Genomic DNA, 25306 nt, shown 5'->3' with positions numbered 1-25306 from the left:
TTTCATTAGGAGTTGTGCTGGTTGTGGCAACCCCAAAATATTCAAAATTTATCCAAAAATTGTGGAAAAAAATGGAAAATGACGAAAAAACATTTGAAAAATATGGATTAGCAAGGTGCGCCAGAAAAATCTTGATGTGTTAAAATAGTTCATATGTTAAATCTCGCATACAATTTTTGGGTGATTCTTTAACAAAGGGCCAATTTCTGTTCAAAACAAAGGTCCTCCTCCTATCGTTTTTTTTTCTGACAATTTCCTTTCTATTTTTTCGTTACAAAGAGCTTTCTTGGATTTGTCACTGCCAGAAAAAATATTTTACTACAAAAACCCAAAATATATTTTCTTTCGTCAAATATCCAACCGAAAGGAAAAAAATACTATAAAATAATATTGATCCGTTTTAATTAAATTAAAACAAGTAAGCAAAGGCTACAGTCGAGCGGGGCCGACCGTTGAATACCCTACAACACTATAATAAACCATACAGTTTATATAGGCGAGATACTCGAAAGAATTCCACAAGATATTGTGACAAATAATAAAAGAAAATCATCTGGTCCCGTTCTCTAATTTTCGAATAATAGCAACTTAAACTAATTTGCTCATTTCCAATTTATTGGTAGATGTTGCACGTAAATGGTCTTCCTAGATCTGGAACCAATATTTCCCAAAGACCTATAATCTCTCAGAAGTCGCAAAAGATTAACATTTATTATTGGTTTTTGACTAAAACGCATCTATATGAGATACAGACATTTGACTATATTCTTCAACGAAATCAGCGTTAACGAAATAGTCAGAAGTGCGTCTTTCCTGTATTTGTGAATTCTCCAAAAAGTCACTGTATTTTGTCTACAAAAGTTGGCAAACTATTTCGCACATTGAATATTTTTGAATGGCCATCCAAAACTGCTTGGCTTTTGCAATGTCCGGTAACCCCCATTCAAATGTGCGTGAGGATCGGGCGATAATTACGACCTGCTGACAATTTTGCAGTTTTTAGGTCCATTTCAACCCCTAAATATATTGCGATCATCTCCAAAAAGAGTAGGCTTCTATTCTGACCCTCATCTTATACCCATGCAAAATTTCGTAAGGATCGGGCCATAAATGCGATCTGTATATGATATTCTGATATCCTAACTACTTAGTTTTGTTACCTGTAGAAATATTACCAAATGTTTAATTCAAAATGAAAATATGCCAAAAATATGACAAAATTGAAAATATATGAGAAAATTTTACAAAATCAATATTTTCATCTTTAGAGAGATATTTTTATGCAATTTTTTTAGGCGTTTTTTCTTTCCTGCCAAAAGGCCATTCTGAATTAATGAGAACTGTGGAAATCAGTTCAGCCGTTCTCGACATATAAGAGATTTTTCAAACATATCTTCTTGGATAAACGTATATATCGCACATATTTTGCTATATATCCGTTTTGTTGGATGTTAACATCAATGTAAAGATCAGAAGTAACCTTGTCATGGCTTTGTGATTTCGCCGGGATTTAAAATATTCGCGGTTTAATGAAAAATTTTGAATTTTTTCAACACAAAAGATATGGTCTATTTTACCCGCTAAATATTATCCGATGACCACCCAAATTGGTAGGCCTCTTCCCCGCCCTAAACTCTAGCTACATGCGAAATTCCGCGTCGATTGGTCTATAATTGCGACCTGTATAGCTACTGCAAAATCCGAAATTTTTTCAGTATTTGGTCCAGACGGACAGACGGACAGACGGACGGACGGACATACATAGGTAGATCGACTCAGCTCGGCGAGCTAGGAAGATCCATATATACTTTCCTATGTGGGAAACCAATATTTCGAGGTGTTACATAATTTTTGGGCCAATCAAACTTATAATACCCCCAACACATAGTGTTGTATTGTATAAATATATATATAGCCTAGTATAGAAACCCATATTATCATCTAATTTGGTTGAAAATTGTGGCAGAAACACTCAAAATACCGAAAATCGGGAGGTACCATTATATGGGAACTATACTAAATAGAAGATAAGAACATCATTGCAAGTACCCCAAATGTCAATTTTCTGATCAAATGGCTGGAAATTGTGGCCGAAACCTTTAAAATAGCCTATTTTGAATACGATCAGCCTATAATATTCCCCAACAGGGTGAGATAAAAAACTGCAACAAAGTCAAACGACATAATTTTTACATTTTTTTAAATTTTATTGAATGAAAAAATATTGGAAATACCATCAAATTTTAGAATAAATTTAAATTTGTTTGAATTGATCACCTTTGGCACGAATTATGGCCTTCAAACGCCCAATGAAACCGTCACACGCTTCCTGAATGTTGCTCTGCGGTATTTTGGCCCATTCCCGGCGAAGCGATTGCTTGAGGTGATCGACACTTTGGTATTTTTTAAGTGCCAACTTTGCTTTCCAAAATACTCCAGACACAATAGTCCAACGGATTGGTATCCGAAGATTTGTGCATTGGAAAGAAGCGAGGAACCTCATTTTGTAACCATTCTTGGGTGGCGCGTGCTGAGTGAGATTGTGAGTCCTGTTGGAATGCCCAAGGCTTTAATACACCCTCCAGAATATTTTCGCGATAATATTCTGATGCCACGGTCGATTAATACGAGCGGAAAGCGACTGTCGGCTGATATGGCGGCCCACACCATTACCATGAACGGCACTTGAGTTCTGGTAGCTAACCGAAGGTGCACATTTTTAGCTGACCTCTTTGGCAAATAAACACCATCTTTTTGTTGATTTACAAACTCCTGGACAACAAATGTTTTCTCATCGGAGAAAACCAAATTTGGCAGTTCACGACTTTCGGCCAATCGAAGCACATCTTTAGATCTTTTAAGTCTTTCTGTTGGGATGTTAGTTTTTGCACTTTTGGAATTTCAGTGGCTTTACTCTGAGCTCATTTTTCAATATTTGCCTAATGGAATATTGCGATATGTTCAGCTCACGAGTCCTTTTTCGGCCACTGCGACGCGGGGTTCGATCAAGTCGCTTCTTTACTTTTCGAACCATTTCTGCTGATGTTGCTGTTTTCTTCCGTCCACTTCCTTGACGTCGGGCTACGCTACCAGTATAACGGTAACGAGAGATGGTACGATACACAAAAGATTTATTCACATTTAAATGCGGGAGTGTTCTAAGGATAGCCACTTGTGGTTTTCTAGCCAAATATAATGAAATCACACTATCACGATTGAATTCCATCACGATTATTTTTTTTTTTGTAAAATTCTCACCAAAACGCTTTTGTACGCTTGAAAACAATATAATGAGCTGTCACTGGAATAATTTTAAGAGCTGTCGGACAAGTGGCTTAGAAATAACAGCCGTCTGAAGTTGTTTGCAGGTTTTTCATCTCACCCAGTATAGTCCAAACTTGGCACGTCGCAATTGTTATATCATATTTAGAAAAATGTTGGCATGTTTGTTCGGGATACCATAGTATTTTGTTGTAGCAAAATGGTTAGGCTTAATCCCTTTACTGTTGTTTTTATAAAAACAACTTTTTTTATTTGTAGGGAACGATGGTAATGTTTACCAGGAGGTAAGGCAGGGAATAGCTAGGTTTCAGAAAGAGCCACCAATCCTCATCAGTTCCCTTGTTTTTTGTCTGGGATATTCTCCCCAGAAGTTATTTTAAAAACAACTTCTATGACAAAAAACATTTTCTACCCAAGTGACAAGATCGTATCATATTTGTTTAGGTCTGAAACGAAATGGACAATATTGGTACATTCCTTCGGAACCTACTCCATAGATGGTCAACTATTTGAATAATCACAAGTCAAAATATATTTAAATAATCGAACATTGGCTGAGGGTATACATCTGTCGGCAAACTTATACTTTTTAACTTGTTTTAGACAATATTGACATTTTGTGGGGGAGGTACTAGAAGAAGTACCGATATTGCCCATCTCCGAACTCGATCTAAGTTGGACTATAATATTATGATGTACCAAGTTTGGACCAAATCGGATATTCCCTTCGAGAGTTATCGTGTGAACCAAGCAACCAGAACGGACATCGTTAGATCGACTCCAAAAGTCCTGAAACGGATTTGTTCAAAGAGACCTAGGGTCGAAAACATTTATTTTGATGAGGCACGTTTTGGCCGTATCAAATGATATATACCCTCTCTAGCCATATGGCTGAGGGCATAAAAATGTTAAACTGTAGAGTATTTTCTTCGAGACTGATTGGGCCCGCCAGTCAGACAGATGGACGGACATGCCTGAATCGACTTTAAATGTCTTGATATATTTGGTCTAATACTGTTATGTTATCGGAAAAAATTAACGCTAAATAAAATCGTAAATTCTGTATGATTTTTTTTAGCTGAAATTAAAATGGAAATGGTGTTTATCGTTCAAATTATTCATTTTCTTTCGATCTACACAAACAGTCCCTTATTTTCGTCGTGTAAAAATAATGCACACCTTCTGTAAATTTAAGTCTTGTGAGTTCAGCTATGGTCCATTTAGGAACACTCCCTTCAACCACCAACAATTTAACCAGCCATAAATTTCTAGCAATACTCAAACTTATATTTAAAGTCTGTTAAATTTTTTAATTACAAAAAAAAAATTATTTTTTACTCTAATATTTGTTATGTCCTTCCCTATTCTTCTTCATTAATAATTGTTTTTCTATTCATAATAGAATTAGTGAAGGGATTGATTAGCTGTTTACGCCTTTCGACATTTTGCGGTGACATTAAAATTGTTTTAAAATTGAATTCTCCAAGATTTTTGTTTTGCCGCCAAGTTTTTCTTATTTAATTAGATGTTTATTTAAAAAGTTTGCCTTTTTCCCGCCACCCTTTCTTTGAAATTAGTTGGATTGTAGCAAAAATCAAGTTGTGACCAAAAAGCTATTAGATTATGGATACCCCAAATTTCCTCCTTCGTTTTTCTTTTTCAATTTTGTATTGCTAATAACTTTGGTTGCTTTTTGTTGTAGGAAAAAAATTTCCATTTTCTGGTCATAGCAATAATAATAATAGTAATAGACAGCGCTGCCACCAAAAATCTATTATTCAAAGCGTTGTTCGTTCGTGTTTTTTTTTTTTTTTTTTTTTTTTTTTTTTTTCATTTTGAAAAATTATAAAGGGTAAAACTTTATCCAAAATATTTCCAAGGGATTATTGATAATAATTTTATGGGTCTCTATAAATATTTTATGCCCACCAGAAATATCTGCTGATGTATATGTGGGGGTGTGTGTGCAGAATGGTGAAAATCCAATATTGCCAAAACTTTTAGATTAGTCCATAAAACTTTACAAAGTTACAATTCCTCTTCTGGCTTTGGGAGAAAAGCTAAAAAGGCTGAACAACAACAAGCAACATGGAGAAAGTTGTGTTGGGTTAATTTTTGATTTAGTTCCCAAATTACCCACATGACTGAGATTGTCTATTTATATTTTGGATATGATGGCGGCATCAAATCAAATATATTTCAACTGCTTCCAAACAATGAATTCATTGATTTTCGTTTGTTTGACGTTGCAAAAAGTTTTGTTAGGCGGCCTTTTTTGTGGACTACAAGTTACAACAAAAAAGTATGGGTGGATGGTCGTTTTGAAATATAGCCATTTAGAATATAAAAGAATCCACGACTTTAAGGCATGGGGTACATGAAAATATTTGGAAAATCTAAATTTTGTGTAGAAGAATTCCTAAAAATATCGTCTTAAAAATTCTATAATTTATTGCAAGGAAAAATGAAATTAACAAATCTACGGTTATGGAAGAAATTTTTATCCCAAAAGTTCTTACTAAAATCCCAAAATTTTTGTCCAACAAACAACAAAACTTAATTAAATGCATGACTTTAACAGAAAGTTTTCATTTTTATTTTTGTAGTTTTTTTAATTTTTGTAATTTCGCTGGACGGAAATTTTTATACCCTCCTCTATATCAAAACATTTTTTTAACAAAATCTCTTAGATTTTTGTCAGGTAGTTCAAACCCACTGAGACCTCGAAGTGTCAAGCTAGAGCTGATTTGGTTGGAAATTGGGACCGACATCTTTAAAATATTGAAAAATTAGAAGAAACAGTTGTATAAGGCCAATGCATAGGAACGAATCCACTGAAATTTTAATAAACAAACAGACGCAGGAGGCTAAATAGAGATTAAATTATTAGCTGATCAAGAAATTATATCTGAATTGGGTTTCTGACGAAATCTTAAAAATATTCTGCGTTTTTTCGGGTAATCCTTGGAAAAAAACACAATTTTTATTAAAACTATTAAAAGAATTTTTTAAAGAAAGTCCACAATTTGGGCAGGTTAAACATACATACCGGGTGAGATAAAAAAACTGCTACAAAGTCAAACGCCATAATTTTTACATTTTTTTAATTTTATATAATTATAGCATGTCGGAAATAGCATCCAATTTTAGAATAAGTTTAGATTTGTTCGAATTGATCACCTTTGACTCGAATTATGGCCTTCAAAGGGCCACTGAAACCATCACACGCCCATTCCCGGCGAAGCGTTTGCTCAAGTTGATCGACACTCCATACTTCAGACACAATAGTCCAAGGGATTGGTATCCGGAGATTTTGGTGGCCATTGTGCGCTGGAAATGAAGCGAGGAAACTAATTTTGTAACCATTCTTGGGTGGCGCGTGCTGATTTCGATGGTGCTGAGTCCAAGATCTGCGGCTAAAATGTTTGCGTGCTCATGGCTTTAATACACCCTCCAGTATATTTTCGCGATAATATTCGGCATTTATTCTGATGCCACGGTCGATTAATACGAGCGGAGAGCGATCATCGGCTGTTTTGGCGGCCCACACCATCACCATGGCCGGCGCTTGAGATCTGGTGACCAAACGAAAGTGCACATTTTCAGCTGACCACATAGCGCACAATAAAATTGAAATCGGACATATATATAAATGAGAGCTATATGTATACATGATTCTTGACCTGTCCGCAAGCCCTGGAATAACCATTCAAAATAGGTTTCTTATTACCTTGTCCAAACTTGGTAAATATATTTAGATGTGAAAAAATCTGTTCATATCGGAAAACTAGTTTGCGTAATACAAGAATATGATGCCTAATTAATTTATGGCGAATTATATAGAAGTGTTGATATATTCCAAATTTTAGGCCAGCTGTGATTCTCTTATAAAATTTTTTCAAAATGTTAACTATTTTCGAAGCTGATTTTACACTTTAAAAATAGATTTTGATCTCATGTGTCAAAGGTATGACTATGAGTGGCCTAATATCTTCTAATTTCGCACTTACCTAAGCCTGATATAAATATTTCCATATGTCAAGTTTGAACGCGTTTTTTTTTTTAAAATTAAACTTTTTCGCAGGACTTGCAAACAGGTAAAAGTTTATTGGGAAAAAAATCAAATAATTAAAAAAAATACATAAACAGGCCGTAAAAAATTATTTTTCTAATATCCACAATGAAAACCTCCTTCACACACATTTGTCCAAAAATTCACTGATCATTTCTTTAAATTTTGAATGTTCATTTAATCAAAATTCTACACTCATTCATTGAATTGCAACACTTTCTTTAAACTACTTGATTTTATCAATGTTTCAAGTGAATTGCAAATTAAACCTCTTACGGTTAGATCTTCAATAATTTAAAATGCCAATTGCTTCCACTTTATGTTCATTGCTATCAAATTTTTAATTGAATTCTCAACTTGTGTTGGAATATTTGAAGAGGTATTTTTTTGTGCACACACACACACACTTCAAAACTAGGTAGACAATTTGGAGTAATCGAAAGAACAAACAAAAAAGTGTCATTTGCAAAACAAACAAGTGCATCTACGCCACAACACCCAAACATGCAATGATCTAGGAAAAGTTTCTTTTAGGGGATGAGTCTATTTAAACTGGTCAGAAATGGTCATATCAAAATAACAAAGTGAGTGTCTTGGTTTCCACATAGGAAAGTATATATGGATCTTCCTATCCCGCCGAGCTGACCGTATGTATGGCCGTCCGTCCTTCTGTCCATGTTAATTTGTAATCAAGCTACAGGTCGCAATTATGGCCCGATCCTCACGAAATTGAAAATGGAGGTGGGGTTATGGTTAGAATAAACCCCCCATTGTTGGAGATCATTGCAAAATATTTAGGGGCTGAAATGAACCAAAAATAGAACATTTTCCTGATTTTGCAGGTGTTCTATAAGCCACAATTATGAACCAATCGACGTGGAAATTTACATGGAGTTAGAGTTTAGAACTGGGCAGAACCCTACCAAATTCCCATGAAACGCGAATTTTTTTAATTCCAGCCAAATCACAAATACATTAAAAGGTCACTTCTGACCATTAAAGGGATGCTGATATCCGAGAAATCGGATTTATAGTAAAATAGGTATAATATGTATGTAAAAGAACAGATCTTATTTATTCTGCTTATAAATCAAAAACCATTGGGACGATTTTCACACTTCTCATCAATTCGGAATGGTCTCTAGCCAGAAACGGATTTTTACACCCTGCAACACTACGTTTTGATGGTATTATATGCATGTCGCAATTATCGTTCGATCCTCACGAAATTTTGCATGGGTGTAGGGTTAGGTTAGGGTCAGAATTAAAGCCTATTGTTCTTAAGATGTACATTAAGGGATTCAAATAGACTAAAAAATTAAAAATTTTCTAATTTTGTAGTCGCTCTATAGACCACAATTGAAAACTAATCGACACAGAATTTCGCATCAGAAGAGAGTTGAGGACAGGTGCATTATTTTTGATATTATTTCAAAAACGAAATCTTCCAAAATGGATTTGGACATAAGGGGACGATTTAGCGATAAAGTTTCACTCAAATGTATGTCATGTCTGCAGGTCTTTTGGTATTGAAAATGGGCCATGTAGGTGCAGGTTTTGGTATAGCCCCCATTTTCGATATTTTGGTGATTTAGGCGACATTATTCACCGGAAATGTTTTAAATCCGTTACTTGAAGTTTTTAACGGATACTACAGTCTATGACAGAAAAATGTCTGTGCAGGTCTGCGTCTTCGTATAGACCCAATATAACGACGGTACCTTCCGATATTTAGTGTTTTGATGATTTTAGCGACATTATTCACTGGAATTGTTCCAAATTTGGTATTTGAAGTTCCAAAGGGATACCACGTCTTCGTATAGCCCCCTTATAACAGTTCATCCCGATTTTCGGTATTTTGATGATTATTCACCGCAATTGTTTCAAATTTGGTATTTAAAGTTCGCAATGGATACATTCTGCAGCCTATGGACCGAAAATTGTCTGCGCAGGTTCACCTCTTCGTATAGCCCCCCACACAGTTGTACCTCGCGATATTCGGTATTTTGTTGATTGTAGCGACATTATTCACCGGAATTGTTTCAAATTTGTTATTTGAAGTGCGCAATAGATACTGCAGCCTAAGGCAGAAAATTGTCAGTGCAGGTCTGCGTCTTCGTATAAACCCCATATAATTGTGTCCCCCGATATTCGGTATTTTTCCCATTAGAATATTAGTCCATGTCGTCCGACAGACCCTAATTTAAGATTTTAACAGAATTTTTGAGGGATTTTAATTTTTAGAAAATTGCCAAATTCGTTTGAAATGGTGGAGAGTATTTAAAGTTCGGCCCGGCCTAACATACAGCTTTTTTACTTTAAAAAAATAAAAATTGCAAATATTACTAAACAAAATATTTTTTTCTTCAATTTAATTTTTCCACCTAGTAGTGTGACACCTAATATTTATTGCTTCAGAATCAGTTCCAGTTTTCGGCAAGCAATTATGGAAAGTATAAATCATTTGACTAAATTAACAATTTTTGACATTTTTTTTATAAGAATACCTAAAATTCGATGTTCAAAAGTGCTCACCTTCATCGCTATCACCGGTCTAGACAGTGTAATAGTTATTTATTTTCTGTTGTCCTTCCTCAAGCAAATCGAATAAAAGTAATGCAATTATTTAAAAACTGTCAAGTTATTCAAAAATGTTATTCTTTATATTAAAAAAAATGAATAAACCCATTTTCAAAGTTGATCTCCGACAACTTTACAATTATGTGCGCTCAACCAATTCTCGTTATATTCATATGAATGAAAGTGTTTAATTTTTGAGGTGAAAAAAAGTCGACAGAGTACATGGAACACACGTTCAATAATTTATTTCACTCTTAATTTAATTTTTCTATTTTCAAACAAAAAATGCCAACGCTCTGTCGAATGATTGATACCACCGCAAACCACATATTTACGTCAAATATATAAATATAAGTCATTATGAGTAGAACTATTTTAATACAAAAATTATTTTAAATACAATCGACAACGCATTAGAAAAATGACAAAAATTCTTAATCAAATGGAATTTCAATTTAATGGAGAAATTCTACGAACAAGTTCAAACAGGCAATATGTTCTTCGTATGGGAGAACATAATTGAAGGACAGTTCGGATCTATCTTCTTGATGATTTTCTTCTCCAAAAATTGTATTATATTCAAATATACAGGTTGAGATGAAAAAACTGCAACCAACTTCAGACTGCTGTCATTTCTAAGCCACTCATCCGACAGCTGTTAAAATTATTCCAGCTCATTATATTGTTTACAAGCGTACAAAAGCATTTTGATGAAGATTTTCCAAAAAAAGAGTTATTTATAATGGAATTCAAGCGTGATAATGTGATTTCTTTATATTTGTCTGGAAAACCACAAGTGGCTATCGTTAGAGCACTCCAGCATTTAAGTGAGAATAAATCTTTTGGTAAATTAATAAAAAAAAATAAATCTTTACTGGTAGCGTAGCCCGCCGTCAAGGAAGTGGACGGAAGAAAACAGCAACCTCAGCGGAAATGATTCGAAAAATAAAGAAGCGACTTGGTCGAAACCCGCGCCGCAGTGGCCGAAAAATGGCTCGTGAGCTCAACATATCGCAATATTCAATTCGACAAATATTGAAAAATGATCTCGAGGTAAAGCCATTGAAATTCCAAAAAATTTGCAAGAACAAACAAACAAAATGGTCGTGTTTACTTGGAAAAGAGGTCAGCTGAAAATGTGCGCCTTCGGTTGACCACCAGAACTCAAGCGCCGGCCATGATGATTGTGTGGGCCGCCATAACAACCGATGGTCGCTCTCCCCTCGTATTAATCGACCGTGGCATCAGAATAAATGCCAAATATTATAGCGAAAATATTTTGGAGGGTGTATTAAAGCCTTGGACACGCAAACATTTTGGCCGCAGACCTTGGACATTTCCAAAAGGACTCATCGCATCTAGCACGCGCCACCCAAGAATAGTCACAAAATGAGGTTCCTCGCTTCATTTCCAGCGCAGAATGGCAATCGAAAATCTCCGGATACCAATCCGTTGGACTATTGCGTCTGGAGTATTTTGGTAAGCAAGGTTGGCACTAAAAAATTCCAAAGTGTCGATCACCTTAAGCAAGCGCTTTGCGGGGAATGGGCCTAAATACCGCAGAGCAACATTCGGGCAGCGTGTGACGGTTTCATTTATTGCCAAAGGTGACCAATTCAAACAAATCTAAACATAATCTGAAATTTCATGCTATTTCCGACATTTTTTGCTTTCATTCAAAAAAAAAAAAAAAAAAAAAAAAAAAAAAAAAAAATAATAATAATAATAATAATAATAATAATAATAATAATAATAATAATAATAATAATAATAATAATAATAATAATAATAATAATAATAATAATAATAATAATAATACTAATAATAATAATAATAATATAATAATAATAATAATAATAATAATAATAATAATAATAATAATAATAATAATAATAATAATAATAATAATAATAATAATAATAATAATAATAATAATAATAATAATAATAATAATAATAATAATAATATAATAATAATAATAATAATAATAATATATAATATAATAATAATAATAATAATAATAATAATAATAATAATAATAATAAAAATATGTAAAAATTATGGCGTTTGACTTTTTTTGCAGTTGTTTAATCTCACCCGTAGTTCAAACCTGATACGTCGCAATATTCGTGTTATATTTATTCAGGTCCTATACGAAATGGACAATGTTATCCCATTCCTTCGTAACCTACTCCATAGAGGGTCAACAATTTGAGTAATCAAAATATATTTAATTAATCGAACATTGGCTGAGGGTACACCTCAAAACCGACTGATATTTTTAAATTGTTTTTTTATTATTCAAACACTTTTCATTTTAGTCCTCAACTCTGACACTTTCAAACTTAACACAATTTGGCGTGATTGCCAACCTGCTGGACAAAATCTGAGTAGTCACAGCAAAACGAAATACATGCCTCTGGATCGCTACTAAACGATATACCCTGAGGACATTGTGTTGGCTGGCAAATGTTTGTAGCTCTTTTCGCAGGATTTTTCGAATGATCATTCAGCGTTACAAAGACATGACAGCGATTATTATATTTGACAACTTTATACAACCACATTGGCATGGGATTTTTTTCGCCGGCCATTAGATAAATGGGGACGAAGCGATGGGTTTGACTGTGCTGCAGATATTGGACGTCATGGGTTCCGCTCAACACTGTGGCATAAGTAGTTGCGCTGGGTAATTTGTGAATCCAATTCTCGACATGTTTCCAATTGCGAATGTTACAACCGCGTGCCATCGGCACCACATTCATATACAAAAATGTTGCATCCATTTGATCATAGGTGAGAAAGTCCTGAGAATTGGCCATGTGGCCACGTTGCAGGGCAAAATCTCTGTTCGACTTAATGCACGTCTGCTGCGGACCCAAAAGTGTATTGAATCTTTGGTAAACATCATCGGCTTCGAATGATTTTACGCGAGCTCCATTCATATGACCCAATTGCTTAAATGTGGGTCGTAGTCTTTGATTGTAAATTGGGGTTGCCAAATTGAAGCCATATGTTCGATGAGTGCTATACAAAACCGTCTCCCGCTGCGTACTATAGCAGATGCTGTAAAGGGTGATAGTATGGCCCGTTGACCATTTGTAGACCATGTCGTACAACTCGCCCGACACACCACTGGCCGAACATGGTTTCTTTGTTGCTTGCACCGTTAACTTTAGGCGATCAGTACAGGCAGCTCCCGCTGGCATGGCCTGGAGAACGCCCCGACTACAGGTTAAATGCACCGCTTGGGTACGTTCATTGCAATAGAGTGTCAAGGTATCACCATCTGGTATGTAATCCGTGCGAAGAATATCATTGTTGTGAATGAAAATGAAGTCTCGTCTCATATTCGCTTCGGTTAGTTGACAATTTTGAGCCCAGGCGACTGCAAATTTTTTAAAAATTAAAAAAAGTTAATTAGGTTAACATTGCGTTTTGTTTTTATTTAATTCTTGGAATCTTACCATTGGACACTATCAGAACGTACAAAACAAGTGTGTGAAATAGAATTTTGTTTCCCATAATGTAGCAGTAGTGCTGAAATGTTCTTGCTCTCGTTTGCGTGATAAAAATGAAGGCAAATCACATTTGTGTCGTATTTATACTTGTGATCTTGACATATGAGCCACTCAATATTATTTTTGTCGAAAAGAAAAAATATAATATAAGCGGGCGAACTTAGCAGTTGGGAAGTAGATAAATTTCAATTATAAATGTATTTTTTAATTAATCTATTTCTACAGGGTGAGATAAAAAAACTGCAACAAAGCCAAATGCCATTAGTTTTACATATTTATACCCTACAACACTATGTGTTGGGGGTATTATAAGTTTGGTTGGGTCAAAAATTATGTAACACCTCGAAATATTGGTTTCCCACATAAGAAAGTATATATGGATCTTCCCTTCTCGCCGAGATGAGTCAATTTAGCTATGTATATCCGTCTGTCCATGTTAATTTGTAATCAAGCTTAAGGTCGCAATTATGAACCGATCCCCACGAAATTGAAAATGGAGGTGGGGTTATGATCAGAATAGATCCCTATTGTTTTTAGAGATAATCGCACGATATTTAGGGGTTGAAATGGACCAAAAACCGAAAAATTTCCTGGTATTGCAATTGCTCTATAGGCCACAATTATGAACCAATCGACGGGAAAATTTACATGGAGCTAGAGTTTAGGAGTGGGCAGAAACTTACCAATTTGGGCGGCCATCGGACAAAAATTAGCGGGTAAAATAGACCCTAACTGTTATGTGAGAAAATAGGAAAATTTCCACTAAACCGCGAATATTTTCAATCCCAGCCAAATCATAAATACATTAAAAGATCACTTCTGACCACTTCTAATAGCCAAGAAATCGGACATATAGCAAAATAGGTACAATATATATGTAAAAGAATTGATCTTATTTATTCTGCTTATAAATCAAGAACCACGCTTACCAGAAAACTATAATATCTAACAAAATCGCGGGAAAATATAACTATAAAAAAGTGAATATCTTTTGTCGATTTTTCAATGTTTGTCATAACTTACATAACATAACATAACTTTTCTAAATGTTTACACCCCAACACTACGGTTTTAAGGGAATAATATGCATATCGCAATTATCGTCCGATCCTCACGAATGGGGTAGGGTTAATATCAGAATTAAAGCCTATTGTTCTTAAGATGTACATTTTATGGTGCAAATGGACTAAACAAATAATTTTATTTTTCTAATTTTGTAGTCGCTCTATAGGCCACAATTGAAAACTAATCGACAGGGAATTTCGCATCAGAAGAGAGTTAAAGACAGGGAAGAAGTCTAGCATTTTGGATGACTGTAAAATGGACCACAACTTTCGTGCGCATACTTTTGATTACTTAACAACACTACGGAGTGCGTAGATATTGGCCAAATTCCCCGGGTCAAAAACATAGGGTAACCTCTGGGCGGGGCTCTTTGACATTATTTCAAAAACGAAATCTTCCCAAATGGATGTGGATATAAGGGGGCTTCGAACATATTGTAGTATTGTAGGGTATCACATAGACGGCCCCACACGAATATAGCCTTTGCTTACTTGTTTTTTAATATTATTAAATGAAAGCAAAAAATATCGGAAATAGCATCAAATTTTAGAATAAGTTTAGATTTGTTCGAATTGAGCACCTTTGGCACGAATTATGGCCTTCAAACGACCAATGAAACCATCACACGCTGCCCGAATGTTGCTCTGCGGTGTTTTTGCCCATTCTTGGCGAAGCGCTTGCTTGCGGTGATCGACACTTTGATATTTTTTTCAGTGCCAACCTTGCTTCCCAGAATACTGGAGACACAATAGTCCAACGGATTGGTATCCGGAGGTTTTAGTGGCCATTGTGCGCTGGTGGCGCGTGTTTCGTGCGATGGTGCCGAGTCCTGTTCGAATGTCCAAAGTCTGCGGCCAAAATGTTTGCGTGCCCAAGGCTTTAATACACTCTCCAGAATATTTTCGCGATAAAACGAGCGGCTGTTATGGCGGCCCACACCATCACCGTGGCCGGTGCTTGAGCTCTGGTGGCCAACCGAAGGTGCACATTTTCAGCTGACCTCTTTGGCAAGTAAACACGATCATTTTGTTTATTTACAAACTACTGCATCGGAGAAAACCAAATTCGGCAGTTCACCACTTTCGGCCAAGCGAAGCAACTCTTTAGCTCTTTTGAGTCTATTTTCTTTCTGTTGCGGTGTAAGTTCTTGCACGTTTTGGAATTTCAATGGCTTTACACCGAGCTCATATTTCAATATTTGCCGAATGGAATATTGCGATAGCCAGCCACTGCGACACGGCCTTTTTGTTGACTACAAATTGCAATAAAAAAGTATGAGCGTGATGGTCTTTTAGCAATTTAGTCGCTTAAATGGATTTATACAGATTATGAAAGAAACTACAACTTTAGGTCTGGGGTACAAAAATATTTGGAAAATCAAAGTTTTGTGTATAGGAGTTCATAAAAATATCGTCTTAAAAATTCTATAATTTATTGCTAGAAAAAATAAAATTAAAAAAATCCATGGTTCTGGAAGGAAATTAAATCCCCAATTTTTTTCCCAGAAGCTCTTGCTCAAACCCAAAATTTTTGTCCAGAAACAACTGCAACTTTTAATTCTTAAAAAAGGAAAAAGGATTGTAATTTCGCTGAGTGGAAATTGTTATAACCGCCACAGTGTAAAACAATTTTTAATAGAATCCCTTACTGGCGATTTTTGAGAGGAAGATCTAAATCACTGAGACCCAAAAGTGTCAAGTTAGAGCTAATTTCGATGGAAATTGGGACCAAATACTTTAAAATACAAAAGGGTAGTTAGTAATTTTCTGTCCTTCGACTACCATAATTGTTAGCTGCGAATACGTTTTTTGAACTAACTCTCAATGAAGTTGAGTGGCTGGTAATTTAGTAATATATAAGCTTCGGCTCGTTGCCCACAGGAGCTTCGACCTTAGTACCGTATCGTCATAGCTTATAGTAGCTAGAGTAGTTAGTCATTGCCATTGACCTACACAGCTAAAACCAAACATGCACTCAGTGAGTACCGTCAGTAAGCTGCTGAAAACGTACGAGCCCCCGTCCGTCTCCAAAGACCTAGACATCAACATCCCGGCTGCTGACGTCACTTCGAACATCAACACAGTTTTTCCTAGTTAGATTCAATCCGTGGATAGCGTACTACGAGAAGTTTCCAAATACAAATGATAAGTTCAACATCACAAACTGATTCCTGATCATACCAACCTGTCAACATCCAACGATCACCCACAAGTACCCCATCGCCTTCGAATCGTGAGCTTAATACATTTTACATTAATCACTCGAGTACCAATCGTGAATCACTCGACATCGCTACTAAAGTGTGAGATGAAAAAACTGCAAGCAACTTCAGACTGATGTCATTTTTAAACCACTAGTCCGACAGCTTTTAAAATTATTCCAGTGACAGCTCATTATAAGCAAAAGCATTTTGGTGAGAATTTTCAAGAAAAAAGTTATTCGTGATGGAATTCAAGCGTGATAGTGTGATTTCCTTATATTTGGCTGGAAAACCACAAGTGGCTATCGTTAGAGCACTCCAGCATTAAAAAGTGAGAAAAATTTCGTGTGTCTCGTACCATCGATCGTTACCGTGATACTGGTAGCGTAGCCCGTTGTCAAGGAAGTGGACGGAAGAAAACAGCAACATCAGCAGAAATGGTTCGACTTTATCGAAACCCGCGTCGCAGTGGCAAATATTAAAAAATGAGCTCGGGGTAAAGCCATTGAAATTCCAAAAATTCCAAGAACTTACACCTCAACAGAAAGAAAATAGACTCAAAAGCGCTAAAGAGTTGCTTCGCTTGGCCGAAAGTGGTGAACTGCCTATTTTGGTTTTCTCAGATGAGAAAGGATTCGTTGTCCAGCAGTTTGTAAAAAAACAAAATGATCGTGTTTACTTGCCAAACAGGTCAGCTGAAAATGTACAACTTCAGTAGGCCACCAGAACTCAAGCGCCGGCCATGGTAATGGTGTGGGCCGCCATAACAGCTAATGGTCGATCTCCACTCGTATAATCAGAATAAATGCCGAATACCAAAGTGTCGATCACCTCAAGCAAGCGCTTCGCCGGGAATGGACCAAAATACCGCAGAGCAACATTCGGGCAGTGTGTGACGGTTTCATTGGTCGTTTGAAGGTCATAATTCGTGCCAAAGGTGACCAATTCGAACAAATCTAAACTTATTCTAAAATTTAATGCTATTTCCGACATTTTTTTTCTTTCATTTAATAGAATTTAAAAAAATGCAAAAATTATGGCCTTTGAATTTGTTACAGTTTTTTTTTATCTCACCCTGTACACATTGTCCAGAAGTCGTCCACCCTCTTGCCTACAAGACATCGCAAACGTCGAATTCCGATCATCAACTGAACAAATCTATTTCGAATTCCCGACCAAGATTTATATTTTAACAAGATCAACATTTTTAAATTTAAAATATCCACGATCTATATTCTCATAAAGTTTACGATTTTTACTTTGAGAAAATTCACAACTTTTATTATTAATAAATTACTGGTTTTTTTAAAATCTAAGATTTATATTTCTATAACATCTATGATATTTTTTTCTTAAGAATACGTCATCTGCATTTTTATGAAGTCCAAAATCTATGTTTTTTAAAATCAATTTTAAGAAAATCCATCAGCAGGAAGACTTTGAGAAATACTGATAAAAAACCCATGATTCTTGGCATAGCAAGTCCTGGAAAAATTGTTCAAAATAAAATCTTATAACCTTGACAAAGCTCGTGCTATGCAAAAATTGGTTCAAATCGGAGATCTCAAATTTCAAAACAATTTGACGTGGATGGGAGCAATTGAAGTTTTTTTCATTTAAAAAAATCGAGCTTAATTATATAAAATTTTTTTATATACTCGATATTTAGACCAACGATTATTTTCCTCTAAGATTTTTTAAAATTCTGGTTGTTTGCGATGTTGATTTTTCTTTGTTTTTGACATAGTTTTCATATATGTTTTGTGTCGAAGGTATGAAGATGAGTTGCCTAAAAGATTCCAAATTCTCATCTTACCTAAGTCTGATATAATTTTTGCATTTGTCATGTTTGGACGATGCGGTGTACTTCCTTCTTTCAAAAAACAAAAAAAAAAAACAACCTTCTGTAAAAATACCTTTATGTTTTCTCCGCAACGAAAACCTCCTTCACATACATTTGTCCAAAAATTCACTGATCATTTCTTTAAATTTTGAATGTTCATTTAATCAAAATTCTACACTCATTCATTGAATTGCAACACTTTCTTTAAACTACTTGATTTTATCAAATTTTTCAAGTGACTCGCAAATTAAACCTCTTACGGTTAGATCTTCAATAATTTGAAATGCCAATTGCTTGCACTTTATGTTCATTGCTATCAAATTTTTAATTAAATTCTCAACTTGTGTTGGAATATTTGAAGAGGTATCTTTTTTTAAACACATGTGCCGTACCCACAGAAAAATTGAAACACACACTTCAAAACTAGGTAGACAATTTAGAGTAATCGAAAGAACAAACAAAAAAGTGACATTTTCAAAGCAAACAAGTGCATCTACACCACCACACCCAGTCATGCAATGATCTAGGATGGGTCTATTTAAACTGGTCAGAAGTGGTCATATCAAAATTACCAAGTCTTGGTTGAGTGTCTTGGACTACAAAAATAAAAAAGAAGCTGTATGAAATACTGAAATGTTATTTTTATACCCTACAACACTGTGTGTTGGGGGCATTATGAGTTTGATTGGGACAAAAATTCGCTTCGAAATATTGGTTTCCACATCGGAAAGTATATATGAATATTCCTATCTCGCCGAGCTGAGTCGATCGAGCTATGCATGTCCGTCCGCCCGTCTGTCAGTCTGTCCATGTTAATTTGTAATAAAGGTACAGGTCGCAATTATGGCCCGATCCTCAGGAAATTAAAAATGGAGGTGGGGTTAGGGTCAGAATAGAACCCCATTGTTTTTGGAGATAATTGCAAAATATTCAGGGGTTGAAATGCACCAACATTTTTCCGAATTTTGCAGTTGCTCTATAAACCACAATTACGACCCAATCAACGAGGAAATTTACATGGAGTTAGAGTTTAGGACTGGCAGAAGCCTACCAATTTGGACTGCCATCGGACAATATTTAGTGGGTAAAATAGACCCCAAATTTTATGTAAGTAAATAATAAAATTTCCACTGAACCGCGAATATTTTTAATACCAACCAGATCACATATACATTAAAAGGTCACTTCTGACCACTAAAGTGATGCTGATAGCCAAGAAATCGGATATATAGCAAAATAGGTACACTATATATGTAAAACAGAAAAATCTTATTTATTCTGCTTATAAGTCAAGAACCGCTTACAATTCCCATTGATTCGGAATGAACTCTTGCCAGAAACGGATAAAATCGAAGAAAATCGGGGAAAAATATAGCAATAAACAAGTAAAAAAGCTGTAAGTTCGGCCGGGCCTTTGAACTACTTTGAATACCTTCTACAATTTGATACATATTTGGCAATTTTCAAAAAAATAAATTCCGTTAAAAATTCTGTTAAAATCTTAAAACATACCGAAAGTAGCCGTATATAAGGGTCTATACGACGACGTAGACCTGCATAGGCATCTTTTGTCATAAGCTATTACAATATTCAAATGCAAAACTTGAAAAAAAAAAAAAATCTGTTTATAATGTAGCTAAAATCATAAAAATACCGAATATAGTAAGGTACCATAGGGGTTATAAAACGTGGAACTGCACAGACAATTTGCTGGTATAGGCTGTGGTATCCATTACGAACTTCAAATACAAAATTTGAAATAATTCCTGTAAATAATGTCGCTAAAATCATCAAAATACCGAATATCAGGATGTACCTTTATTTGGGGGGTATACGAAGACGTGGGCCTACATGGTCCATTTTCTGTTTTATGCTGTAGTATCTATTACGAACTTTAAATACCAATTTTGGGTTTTTGAGTAAAATTTTAACAACCTACTTCATTTCGTTCGGAAGCTATAGTGATTTCCACAGACGGATAGACGGACAGACGAACGGACATTGCTAAATCGACATAGAATTTTATGCTGATCAAGAATATATATACCTTGTAGTGTCTAAAATGTATATTTCGAGGTGTTACAAACGGAATGACAAACTTAATATACCCTCCATACTATCTTGGAGGGTATAAAAAGTGAATAACTTTTGTTCCATTTATTTTGCAGTTTTTGTCATATTTTTATTGCATTCGATTTTTTTTTTTTTTAATTTAACTTTGAATTGTAAATTTCCGAAGGTATAATATGCATGTCGAAATTATCGTCCAATCCTCACGAAATTTTGCATGGGTGTAGGGTTAGGGTCAAAATTAAAGCCTATTGTTCTTGAGATGTACATCTGGATGGACAATTGAAAACTAATCGACACGGAATTTCGCATCAGAAGAGAGTTGAGGACAGGTGTATTATTTTTGACATTATTTCAAAAACGAAATCTTCCAAAATGGGTTTGGACATAAGGGGACTTTGAACAAATTGTAGCGTTGCAGGGTATCACATGGTCGACCCCGCACGGCTATAGCCTTTGCTTACTTGTTTCTTTATAACTTAAGTCAGATTTCTGAATACTCCTCAAAGTATGTATATATATTCTTGATCAGTATAAAATTCTATGTCGATTTAGCGATGACCGTCCGTCTGTGGACATCACTCTAGCTTCCAAACGAAATGAAGTAGATTGATACAATTTTACTCAAATGTATATCATGTCTGCAGGACTTTTGGTATTGAAAATGACCTTGTAGGTCCAGGCATAGCCCCCATATGATAGTAATTCCCCATTTTCGGTATTTGGTTGATTTTAGCCACATTATTCACTGGAATTGTTTCAAATTTGGTATTTGAAGTTCCAAAGGGATACCACAGTTTATGACAGAAAATTGTCTGTGCAGGTCCACGTCTTCGTATAGCCCCCCATATAACAGTTCCTCCCGATTTTCGGTATTTTGACGATTTTTGCGACATTATTCACCGCAATTGTTTCAAATTTGGTATTTAAAGTTCGCAATGGATATATTCTGCAGCCTATGGACCGAAAATTGTCTGCGCAAGTTAATTTTTAGAAAATTGCCAAATTCGTTTGAAATGGTGGAGAGTATTTAAAGTTCGGCCCGGCCTAATATACAGCTTTTTTTCTTTTAAAAAAAATAAAAATTGCAAATATTACTAAACAAAATATTTTTTTCTTAAATTTAATTTTTCCACTTAGTAGTGTGACACCTAATATTTATTGCTTCAGAATCAGTTCCAGTTTTCGGCAAGCAATTATAGAAAGTATAAATCATTTGACTAAATTAACAATTTTTGACATTTGTTTATAAGAATACCTAAAATTCGATGTTCAAAAGTGCTCACCTTCATCGCTATCACCGGTCTAGACAGTGTAATAGTTATTTATCTTCTGTTGTCTTTCCTCAAGCAAATCGAATAAAAGCAATGCAATTATTTAAAAATTGTCAAGTTATTTAAAATGTTATTCTTTATATTAAAAAAATGAATAAACCCATTTTCAAAGTTGATCTCCGATAACTTTACAATTATGTGCGCTCAACCAATTCTCGTTATATTCATATGAATGAAAGTGTTTAACTTTTGTGGTGAAAAAAAGTCGACAGAGTACATGGAACACACGTTCAATAATTTATTTCACCCTTAATTTTATTTTTCTATTTTCAAACAAAAAATGCTAACGCTCTGCCGAATGATTGATACCACCGCAAACCACATATTTACGTCAATTATATAAATATAAGTCATTATGAGTAGAACTATTTTAATACAAAAAGTGTTTTTAATACAATCGACAACGCATTAGAAAAATGAGAAAAAAAATCGTAATCAAATGGAATTTGAATTTTATGAAGAAATTCTACGAACAATATGGTCTTCTTATAGAAGAACATAATTGCGGGACACTTCGGATCTATCTTCTTGATGCTTTTCTTCTCCAAAAATTGTATTATATTCAAATATACAGGGTGAGATGAAACAAAAAAAAAAAAAAATACAGCCAACTACAGACTGCTATCATTTCTAAGCCACTCGTCCGACAGCTGTAAAAATTATTCCAGTGAAAGTTCATTATACTGCTTACAAGCGTACAAAAGCATTTTGGTGAGAATTCTCCAGAAAAAAAGCTATTCGTGATGGAATTCAAGCGTGATAGTGTGATTTCTGTATATTTGGCTGGAAAACTACAAGTGGCTATCGTTAGAGCAATCCAGCATTTAAATGTGAATAAATTCTTTGCGTCTCGTACCATCGCTGGTTACGGTGATACTATAAGCGGAGCCCGACGTCAAGGAAGTAGACGGAAGAAAACAGCAATATCAGCAGAAATGGTTTGAAAAGTAAAGAAGCGACTTGGTCGAAACCGGCGTCGCAGTGGCCGAAAAAATGGCTCGTGAGCTGAAAATATCGCAATATTCCATTCGGCAAATATTGAACAATGAGCTCGGGGTAAAGCCATTGAAATTCCAAAAAATTGCAAGAACTTATACCGCACCAGAAAGAAAATAGGCTCAAAAGAGCTAAAGAGTTGCTTTGCTTGGCTGAAAATGGTGAACTACCGAATTTGGTTCTCTCCGATGAGAAAACATTCATTGTCAGCAGTTTGTAAACAAACAAACTGATCGTGTTTACTTGCCAAGGAGGTCAGCTGAAAATCTGAAACTTCTGTTGGTCACCAGAACTCCAGCGCCGGCCATGGTGATGGTGTGGGCCGCCATAACAGCCGATAGTCACTCTCCGCTCGTATTAACCGACCACGACATCGGAATAAATGCCGATGTTATTGCGAAAATATTCTGGAGGGTGTATTAAAGCCTTGGGAACGCAAACATTTTGGCCGCACACCTTGGACATTCCAACAAGAATCAGCACCATCGCACTCAGCACGCGCCACCCAAGAATGGTTAAAAAAAGGAGGTTCCTCGCTTAATTTCCAACGCACAATGACCACCAAAGTCTCCGGATACCAACCCTTTTTGTACTATTGTGTCTGGAGTATTTTGGAAAGCAAGGTTGGTACTAAAAAATTCCAAAGTGTCGATCACCTCAAGCAAGCGCTTCGCCGGTAATGGGCCAAAATACGGCAGAGCAACATTCGGGCAGCGTGTGACGGTTTCATTTATTGCCAAGGTGACCACTTCGAACAAATCTAAACATATTCTAAAATTTGATGCTTTTACCGAAATTTTTTGCTTTCATTCAAAAAAATTTAAAAATTATGGCGTTTGACTTTGTTGCAGTTTTTTTTATCTCACCCTGTAGTTCAAACCTGGAACGTCGCAATATTCATATCATATTTATTCAGGTCCTATACGAAATGGACAATGTTAGCCCATTCCTTCGGAACCTACACCATATATGGTCCACAAAGTTGATTAATCAAAATATATTTAAATAATCGAACATTGGCTGAGGGTACACCTCAAAACCGACTGATACTTTTTAACTTGTTTTTCTTTTTTTTATTATTCAAACACTTTTCATTTTCGTCCTCAACTCTTACACTTTCAAACTTAACACAACTTAGCGTGATTGCCAACCTGCTTTACAAATTCTGAGTAGTCACAGCAAAACGAAATACATGCCTCTGGATCGCTACTAAACGATATACCCTGAGGACATTGTGTTGGCTGACAAATGTTTGTAGCTCTTATCGCTGGATTTTTCGAATGATCATTCAGCGTTACAAAGACATGACAGCGATTATTATATTTGACAACTTTATACAACCACATTGGCATGGGATTTTTTTCGCCGGCCATTAGATAAATGGGGACGAAACGATGGGTCTGACTGTGCTGCAGATATTGGACGTCATGGGTTCCGCTCAACACCGTGGCATAAGTAGTTGCGCTGGGTAATTTGTGAATCCAATTCTCGACATGTTTCCAATTGCGAATGTTACAACCGCGTGCCATTGGCACCACATTCATATACAAAAATGTTGCGTCCATTTGATCATAGGTGAGAAAGTCCTGAGAATTCGCCATGTGGCCACGTTGCAGGGCAAAATCTCTGTTCGACTTAATGTACGTCTGCTGCGGACCCAAAAGTGTATTGAATCTTTGGTAAATATCATCGGCTTCGAATGATTTTACGCGGGCTCCATTCATATGACCCAATTGCTTAAATGTGGGTCGTAGTCTTTGATTGTAAATTGGGGTTGCCAAATTGAAGCCATATGTTCGATGAGTGCTATACAAAACAGTCTCCCGCTGCGTACTATAGCAAATGCTGTAAAGGGTGATACTATGGCCCGTTGACCATTTGTAGACCATGTCGTACAACTCGCCCGACACACCACTGGCCGAACATGGTTTCTTTGTTGCTTGCACCGTTAACTTTAGGCGATCAGTACAGGCAGCTCCCGCTGGCATGGCCTGGAGAACGCCCCGACTACAGGTTAAATCCACCGGTTGTGTACGTTCATTGCAATAGAGTGTCAAGGAATCACCATCTGGTATGTAATCCGTGCGAAGAATATCATTTTTGTGAATGAAAATGAAATCTCGTCTCATATTCGCTTCGCTTAGTTGACAATTTTGAGCCCAGGCGACTGCAAATTTTTTGAAAAAAAAAAAAAAAATCATATTGCGTTTTGTTTTTATTTCATTATTCTTGGAATCTTACCATTGGAAATTATCAGAACGTAAAAAACAAATGTGTGAAATAGTATTTTGTTTCCCATAATGTAGTAGTAGCGCTGAAATGTTCTTGCTCTCGTTTGCGTGA

At 35.6% G+C, this 25306-nt stretch overlaps 1 protein-coding gene across 3 annotated transcripts; it reads right to left on the bottom strand.

Annotated features, from left to right (window-relative positions):
• Positions 1-12218: 12218 nt before the first annotated feature.
• On the bottom strand, positions 12219-25306 carry LOC101901679 (uncharacterized). Of its 3 annotated transcripts, none has more exons than XM_059120839.1 (2): positions 25205-25306; positions 12219-13322 (listed from the first exon to the last, which is right to left on the bottom strand). In XM_059120839.1, the coding sequence occupies exons 1-2, from the start codon at positions 25260-25262 to the stop codon at positions 12280-12282; spliced, it is 1101 nt and encodes a 366-aa protein (XP_058976822.1). In that variant the 5' UTR covers positions 25263-25306; the 3' UTR covers positions 12219-12279. The 3 variants fall into 3 exon arrangements, with proteins under 3 accessions (XP_058976822.1, XP_005178282.2, XP_058976821.1); XM_005178225.4 differs by lacking the exon at positions 25205-25306 and adding an exon at positions 13402-13528 and having other exon boundaries at positions 12224-13322; XM_059120838.1 differs by lacking the exon at positions 12219-13322 and adding an exon at positions 22734-25130.

The sequence above is a fragment of the Musca domestica genome, unplaced genomic scaffold, assembly GCF_030504385.1.
Source record: "Musca domestica strain aabys unplaced genomic scaffold, Musca_domestica.polishedcontigs.V.1.1 18, whole genome shotgun sequence".
In the NCBI taxonomy this organism is placed as follows: Eukaryota; Metazoa; Arthropoda; class Insecta; order Diptera; family Muscidae; genus Musca; species Musca domestica.
The sequence above is the reverse complement of the archived record's forward strand: the minus strand, read 5'-3'. Positions and strand labels throughout refer to the sequence as shown.